The sequence below is a fragment of the Aedes albopictus genome, chromosome 1 (assembly GCF_035046485.1).
Source record: "Aedes albopictus strain Foshan chromosome 1, AalbF5, whole genome shotgun sequence".
NCBI lineage: Eukaryota > Metazoa > Arthropoda > Insecta > Diptera > Culicidae > Aedes > Aedes albopictus.
The window spans coordinates 273,734,253-273,743,084 of record NC_085136.1 but is presented as its reverse complement, the minus strand read 5'-3'; the positions used below and the strand labels follow the sequence as shown (position 1 = coordinate 273,743,084).

The window sequence follows — 8,832 nt, the reverse complement described above, 5'->3', positions numbered from 1 at the left end:
TATTCGGAGTCGGATTCTGAGGGGTAGAAGTGGGTGGAGAATACGGATGCAGCAAGTAATGATGACGTTGACCACACTTGGAACACGTACGTCTGGAACAATCTGCCACGAAGTGTCCGGGCGATAGGCAATTCAGACAGAGTCCAAGTCTTCGAATCGCCAGTTTTCTGTCCACCACTCGCATCTTGCTGAAGCGACGACACTGCTCAACGCTATGCTGTCCACCGTTACAGATTTGACAACTGCTGGTAGCGGATGGCACTAGAGTGTGAACAGCTGAGCTCTTGAACGGACGCTTCTGTTCGAATCCACTCCGTGTCGAAGTAGACTGCAGAATCGCGCAATGCTTATCCAGGAAGTCTAGCATGGCGTCGTATCGCGGGATGTCCTTGGACCCATGATGAGTCTCCCATTGGCGGAGCGTAGCGGTGTCTAGCTTCTGCGATAGCATGAACGCCAGAAGAGTGCTCCAATTGTTGGTGTTTTCTCCAAGTTTCTCCAACTGCTGTAGATTGATCTTGAAAGTCGTCAGGACAACGTTCAGGGCTTCGAAAGACTCCGATTTCATTGACGGAACTGCAAACAGCGCTTTTAGGTGCTCATGAGCAATCAGCTTATGATTCTCATACTTCGCTTCGAGGATTCCCCATGCAATTGGGTACGATGCAGCGCTCACTTGAACTTGGTTGATCTGCAATAGCGCATCATCTCTCAACGAAGCTCGCAAGTAATTAAACTTGTCGATAGGACTCAGCTCTGCGTTGTCGTGAATCAGCGATAGGAAATTATCTCGAAAATTGATCCAATCCTGCAGCTTTCCAGAAAACGACGGTAACTTCAGCTCCGGGTATTTCAATCGCGATGGCTGAACACCTACGACCGCAGGTTGACGCTCCACAACTCCTAGTTGGGTTCTGGGTCGTTTTGCAGACAGTGCTGACTTCAGTCGAAAGTACGAGTTCTCGAAATCCTGGTAGGTACGGACACTGTCAGTGCGGGTAGGAATGGACTTCACACTGTTAGCACCTTCATCGTCACCAGCACTTTCATAGTCTTCACCAGTTTCCTCTAAAAGCACGTCAATCTTCACTCTCACTGCACAGAATCTGTCGAAAATCTCATCTAGCTTCACTAAACGAAATTCAACCACATCTTGATCACGAGTTTCGTCGAAATTATCCACAAACTTTTGCACATTCTCCAACGCTGACTGCAATTGGTGTTCTTCTTTCACCAACTGCCTTAAACTGGACTTCGTCATCGTTGATAATTCACCACTATCACACTTCACTAGAACAGAAAACCGATACCGAGACCTCAAGCGGAACGAATTGACAGAACAGACAGAAAGCTCAATTATCAACCACGAATTGTGGGAATTATCCAAACGGCAAAATCGCAAATGTGCCAAGATCAAATTTTCAACCGGAGAACTCAAAAAAACATCCTCCACAAGAATATTCAAATTTGTCCAAACTCGCACCACAGTACGGTAACAGAGCGCTCGCTAAATGCAGCAGAACAAAGCGCAATCGGCTGGATTGCGTCACATGCAGACCACGATATCCTAAGCCACCTCAACCACACATTCACACACACTGGCTACTTATCTGACTCCTCGGTGCGGGATGAAACTGCTCCAGGGGGGAACAGGACGACGGCGAACAGCACCAAGAATCCAATAAAACAGCCAACGGATGGACGGCGGTCTCAGCTACTCGAAGATAATCGGGCCTCCATAGGAAATTCAGCTTCCAACAGCTCACGGGGAATCCAATCCAATGCAAGGGATTCAGCAACCAAAATCACAAAATCACTTTTTTCCGCTGCCCCAAGTCGGCAGCATCACTGTGCACACGCGCGCGCGGATAATGGCTTCGATCAAAGTTCACTGATCGAGCACAACGCAAACGACGGGACAATGGCTGTGCAGTACAATGCACCCAAGCCACGCCGCACTATTCACTTAACGTGGTCCGCGGATTGGCCCTATCCGGTTCGAAGGACCAGAAAATGTTACGAAATAAACTAAAAACAACTTCACTGGCCGGATAGTAACCCCACGGTTCACTCGCGGAATAGCGTTTCGGACTTGGATTTAAACACTCGTATTTTGCACAACTGGCGGTGTATTCAACTACAAAAAAAACTGAACACGGTACTGACTGTAGCGGACTGTATATTTTACTGCCGGCGCGACCGACGTACGGGAGATAACTAAATTGATCTTTCTGTGCTGCTGTTCAACAGCGCGATCGGTGGCACTCAAAAGCCGATGATCGGGGACTACCTGCACGACCTAAACTGCTATCGGTCTGCGGTGCGCAACAGAGAAGCTGTTTCTGCGGTACTCATGCTCTGCTCAATTTGACTCGGTTCGATCGATGAGTCTAATATCGGCCTATTTACATCTAATTAATACTGTACGTAACACCATGCACCACCCAAAAAGTGTAACCGACGCTTAAAATTTCTAGCAGCGAAACGAACCAATGTATGCTTAAACTGGTGGGAACATATTGTGATGTGACAAAAAATTTCTGCAGGGGGTCGAAGACGGTGCAAAAAAAGCAATAATTAGTTTAAAATTTCACCTATATGGTTTCGCATTATGCGTCTGTGCATCCTCGCCTTTGGCGCATTCAAATCGATACCGATCTGGCTTTATTGTTGCTGTTCTTTTTTGTGCTGTGATTGTTAAGAGTTTAATCTTGCCTAGTTTGGGTAGTGGCTACGGTTAGGATAGCTCAGATTAATCTTCAGCACAAAAGAACAGCAACGATCAATCTTTGCAGACTTATGTAAAATGGTACAGCCCAAGTGGCGTTAGTCCAAGAACCTCACTTTCGTAAGGGGAATTTCTATCTAGGAAACCTTGTGAATCCGGTGTTTGCTACTTTCAGTAAAAATGAAATGGCAAACTCGCGTGTCATGCCTCGAGCATGTGTGCTTGTCAACAACGCAATCGTTGCTACCCTCATCTCTGAACTAACCACTAGAGATGTATGTGCTATCACAATCGATGTATCTGTTGGAAACCTCAACAGGAAATACGTTTATTGTTCGGTTTATTTACCGCATGATGAATCATCCCCTACGGATGCTTTCATGCAAGTCATTGCACACTGCACTTCAAAAGGCCTTCCGCTAATTGTTGGTAGTGATGCTAATGCTCACCATATAATCTGGGGCAGTTCAGACATCAATTTGAGAGGCTACAGTTTGATGGAATACTCAAGTAGTACTGATCTTGGATTACTTAACATAGGCAACCGCCCAACCTTCATGATATCTGCTAGAGAGGATGTGTTAGACATAACGCTTTGCTCTAGCAGAATTAATCACGAGCTGACCAATTGGCATGTGTCAGATGAAGAACCTTTATCTGACCATCGCTACACCTTTTTTGAACATGTGAATGTTACTTCGCAAACTTTGCGTTTCAAGAACCCCCGATCAACCAACAGGGATCTCTTTACCGATTTAGTTGCAGCCAAATTTCATGGATACTCAACATCCATTGATACTCCAAGTGATTTAGATGATGCTGTTGACACTACAACGGCCGTCATCATGAAAGCTTTTGAAGAAGCATGCCCTCTACGGTCTGTGAAGATCACAAGAGGAACCCCTTGGTTGAACTCTGATCTGGCGAAACTTAGGAAACAATGTAGAAAGAGTTGGAACAGACGACGTTCAGCTGGATCGGAGGCTTAGGCCTACCAGAAAGCTCTTCGGTCTGCTGAACGATCCGGCTGGAAAAAACCTTTGTACAAATGTTTCCAGTTTGAGTGAAGCCAGTCGGCTGAACAAAATCATTGAAAAATCTAAGAATTTTCAAGTGAACGTACTTCATTTGCCAAATGGTGATTTCACTTCCTCTGATGAGGAAGTTTTGGAATGTTTATTCAGTACACGCTTCCCCGGATGTGTGGATATTTTCTTCTTAAATGCTCTTTTCTTCTTAAATGCTTAGAACGCATTGTCGATCATCACATCCGTGATGTTCATCTGGCCAGTGTGCCTCTTCTTGTGAACCAACATGCTTACCAATCTGGAAAGTCCACTGTGACTCTTTTACATAAAGTTGTTTACGATATCGAGAAGGCATTCGCTCAAAAGCAATCCTGCTTGGGTGTTTTCTTAGATATCGAGGGTGCCTTTGACAACGTGCTTTTCGATGCCATATTGGAAACCGCACGGGGTCATGGTATATCTCCAACGATTTCCAATTGGATTCAACAAATGCTCAAAACCCGACATCTCTCATAAATGAATAGAGGTCACATAAGTCAAATAAGCATGTATAAGAGTAATCAGAAAGATCATATCTTCCACATGGACTTGACATAAACCCCAAACAATTTAAAAAAAGTTTGAATTCCGATAAGCTAACTAAAATTTCCTTTAAAAATGTGAAGGAATTAAGGCCAAATGAATCATGTGGGTTAATGTAATGCTACCCAAAAAGCCCAAAATGATTTATTTATAAAATACATACACAATAAAAACAATGCAGTCTCATGAGCATCTCATATTATGCGAAGACAAATAAATATGTCTGGAAAAAAACTGCTTATTCTATGAGAATATCATAATATACGGGAATTGGGGCTAAATAACACCGATTATTTGACAACATGCTGCCCATGGGGAGTCTTATCAATATGAATATTATATCTGAGCATTTTGAAATCAAAACCACATAAATTTATGCTGAGAAGCTAGAAAAACAATCAGAGAACTACTGTTCCATAAGCCTAATCAGCCTGTAACGTCTTGAATCCTTTCTGAAACCGCCTGAAACGTTCATGAAACGCATTAAAATGCTTCTGAAATCTCCCTGAAGCTCAGTTCAGATCAGTGCTGTAGGCCCCGTTAAACTCCCTTCAAAATCTCCTATAATGCCCCTGAGATCCTCCGGAGTCTACCACTACTCCTCTGAAACAAACCCGCTAAAAAACCTATGAAACATCAAGAACTCCTGAAACCCCCTCGGACTCTATGTAACCACTTGAGCCCTTCCGACGCTCCTGAAACGTCCGAACAGACTATCCCGAAACCCGTCAGGCCGAGAGAAAAGACCGAGAGAATAATTGGAAGTCCGGCGGTATACAAGTTCGCCGACAGAAGGCTGGAACAAACGTAACAAGTGAGAATGAGGTGGCGTTTATAGCGGAAGCAGCGGAGCGTTAGTAGCAGCAGAGAGTCTGAAGATTGAGTGGTTCCTGGACTCAGGCGCCACAGACCACATGTTGAAAAACGAATCGTTATTTGAAGAATTACATCCATTCAAGCGAAAAGTTAATATTGCTGTAGCGAAGTCTGGTCAAGTGATCGTAGCAGAAACCGCAGGCACCGTGAGAGTGGATATGCTGGTCAACGGGAAAAAGCTGCCTGCCGTGGTAAACGAGGTGCTCTACGTACCGGAGTTGCAGCACCGACGGTTGCAGTGCAATCTGTTCTCGGTGCGACGATTGAAACACAGCGGAATGGCAGTGAAGATCGTCGGCGGTAAAGTAACAATAGAGAAGGATGGACGAATCGTGGGCACTGGTCGTCGAGCTGATCAGCCGTATGCATTGGATGTATCCCTACGTGATGGTAACACAGCAACGAGTGCAAGTGCGATGGCTTCGAAACGCGACGGATTCGAATTGTGGCATAGAAGATATGGACATCCAGGCACCGCGAACCTGAAGAGTCTTTGGAAACACGAGATGGTAGAAACTACATCGAAGATTGAAGACTGGCCAAGTAGATGCATATGCGAAGTTTGTATGGCCGGAAAGCAGACTAGACAAGTTTTCGAAGACTCAACGAGTCCACGTTCAAGCAGATTGCTGGAAACGATCCATTCGGATGTGTGCGGACCGTTCACCCCAGCTACTTGGAATGGAAAGCGGTATTACGTGACATTTATTGATGATTTTAGTCACTTCACCGCAGTGTACTTGCGGGAGTCCGAAGATGAAGTTCCGGAGGTGTTTGAACGATACCATGCCCAGGTGACAGCATTTTAGGTGTGAAAATTTCGAAGCTCAGATGCGACAACGGCGGAGAATGCACAAGCAAATCGTTCCGTGATGTTTGTCTGGCCGAAGGAGTTCATTTGGACTTTACCTTACCGTACAGTCCTCAACAGAATGGATTAGCAGAAAACATGAACCGTACGCTGTCGAAGAAGGCGAGGTCGATGCTTTAAGATGCTGGATTATCGAAGTCAATGTGGTGCGAAACTTTACAGACTACTGCATGCACGTTAAACCGAAGTCCGACGTCGGCGGTTAAAGAAAAGAAGACTTTGTTTGAAAACTGGTACGGCCGAAAACCAAACGTGGACAAGATGCGAGTTTTTGGATCAACAGCGCATACGTGCGTATTTAAGGAAAAGCGAGACAAGTTGGATTCGAAGACTTCCACCAAGAATTTGATGATTGGATACACAACGAATGGGTATCGAATTTTGGACCCAAGAACAAGACAGATCTTCACGTCCCGGGATGTAGTGTTCGATGAGCGGAAAGCTGTTGAAGATAGCATACAGTGAAACCTGTACAACCGAAGATGATGCCGTACGAAATGAACGAAAAGGAATTGGTGGGCGTGACGGAGATTGAGGAAGCGACAGAGATACCTGTTGCAGAACTCCAAAATTCAATAAACAACCCGTGAATGAAAAAGCTGAAGCAGTTGACGAGGCTAACGAACCGACCGACGCGCTCCCTTCGCAAATAGAACGTGGTGGCTGCCCTGCAGAAGTGTCCACGCGGCAAGGCAAACGGGAGCGCAAAATCCCCGGTAAATTCCTAGTTTTTGAACAAACTCTGGCGATCAAAATTTCGCAGGTAAATATTATTCAAAGCAAATCAAGAGAAATTCTGATTTTTTTTTCAGGGAACCTGATACACGTAGAATTTTCCAAACAGTCCAAACAGTTCCAACTTCAAGCATGCATGTCACAATATAATACACATCTTCAGACTAAAACTGTAGTGTGACATGAAGATACTACGCAACATTTGCAATACGCAAGATTGCAGTGGTATGGTTTTGTGGTGGTTGGTGTTAGTGTATCGAGTGTTCTCTACAACTGACACATCACACATCGCCTTCATCAGTCTAGCGTTTGCGATTGAAGAGTCTAGTTACTGTGTATTTACGTCCCGCCTGATTGATCGTCAATTACTGTTGAATTTATTTATCCCCTATCACCTAATCTAGATATTAATCGTTTTAAAAATGTCCTGGTACTATACTGTAAGTAGATGCGAACATATTTAATGTTTCTCGGATTGAGATAATGTACTATAAACGCGGACATTTTGTAGCCTCACCCTACGGTATACCCTGCGGAAGAATTCGATGCCTCTGCCGATGCCAACGCACTACGAAAGGCCATGAAGGGCTTCGGAACCGATGAGCAAGCCATCATCGACATCCTCTGTGCTAGGACAAACCAGCAGCGTCAGGAAATCTCGGAGGCCTTTACCCGGGAATTGGGACGGGTAAGATGATGGGAGTTCCTTTTACATATGATACTGATATTCATAATCATATCTGCGAATCATAGGATTTGATCGAGGATCTGAAGTCAGAGCTAGGCGGCAAGTTCGAAGATGTAATCGTCGGGCTCATGATGCCTCCGGCCAAGTACCTCTGCAAACAACTGCACAAGGCCATGGATGGAGTCGGGACTAACGAGAAGACTCTGATTGAGATCTTGTGCTCGCTAACCAACGAACAGATGCACGACTTGGTGGCCAACTACGAGGAGATGTACGATCGTCCATTGGCGGAGCACCTTTGCAGCGAGACGTCCGGTAGCTTCCGGCGGCTGTTGACGATGATCTGTATCGGCGGTCGCGATCCACAAGGTACCGTTGATCCAGATTTGGCCGTCGAACAGGCCAACCAGTTGTATAACGCGGGCGAAGGAAAGCTCGGTACCGACGAGGAAGTTTTCTACAAGATCTTGGCCCACGCTAGTTTTGATCAGCTGGAGATTGTTTTTGAGGAGTACAAAAGCCTTACCGGGCGTACAATCGAGCAAGCGCTGAAGTCAGAACTGAGCGGTGAACTGTACGATGCCCTGAGCTCGATTGTGGAATGCGTCCAAATGACCCCGCATTTCTTCGCCAAAAGGCTACACAAAGCTATGGACGGCGTCGGAACGGACGACGCGTCTCTGATCCGCATCATTGTATGTCGATCGGAGATCGATCTACAGAACATCAAGGACGAGTTCGAGCAAATGTACAACAAGTCGCTATACAGCGTTGTCAAGGTATACACGCAGAGCCTTTTTTTTATCAGCTAATATAACTAATTGATTTGTCTGGTCTTGTTGCAGGGAGAAACGTCTGGTGATTACAAGCGTGCCTTACTTGCACTTATCGGTGATGCTTAGAGCAAGTTTCCTGAGTCATACAAAGTCCATCAAACATCTACGTGTATGCTATCTAAATGTCTGAATTCTCAGAAAACGAATCTCTATGCAAAGTATACGTCATAGTTTCGCGAAATAATTTATTCATTTAATGCGCACAGTATTCCGATTGACTCACATTCTCAAGCTCCTTCACGAATATTTCTAATGGAAAAGGTAGCTGCCAAACCAAATGAACAGACGTCAAGAGAGACAAATTGAGGATTTTAAATCTCCATGAATCGAACTAACTAACGCGTAGAATATTTGTCTCTGTATTTGTTAGAAAAATAATTTATTCGCTGTTGAGATTTCTTTTCCAGGCATGCATCTCTACGTATGTGTATTCATCTATGTGTATCTATCCAAGAATAAACGTTGCCTTCGAGCAAAACCAAACCAAA

The 8,832-nt window shown here is 44.9% G+C and overlaps 1 protein-coding gene across 1 annotated transcript; it reads left to right on the top strand.

Annotated features, from left to right (window-relative positions):
- The first annotated feature begins 7,101 nt into the window (after window positions 1–7,101).
- LOC109429307 (annexin B10) lies at window positions 7,102–8,832 on the top strand. The gene is made up of 4 exons (XM_019705213.3): window positions 7,102–7,260; window positions 7,332–7,508; window positions 7,574–8,287; window positions 8,354–8,832. The coding sequence occupies exons 1-4, from the start codon at window positions 7,243–7,245 to the stop codon at window positions 8,408–8,410; spliced, it is 966 nt and encodes a 321-aa protein (XP_019560758.2). The 5' UTR covers window positions 7,102–7,242; the 3' UTR covers window positions 8,411–8,832.

Excerpts from the sequence above, each read along its gene's own strand:
- LOC109429307 (XM_019705213.3), top strand. Across the intron at positions 7,509-7,573 it reads TTACCCGGGAATTGGGACGG|GATTTGATCGAGGATCTGAA; the intron begins GTAAGATGATGG and ends TGCGAATCATAG. Across the intron at positions 8,288-8,353 it reads CGCTATACAGCGTTGTCAAG|GGAGAAACGTCTGGTGATTA; the intron begins GTATACACGCAG and ends GTCTTGTTGCAG.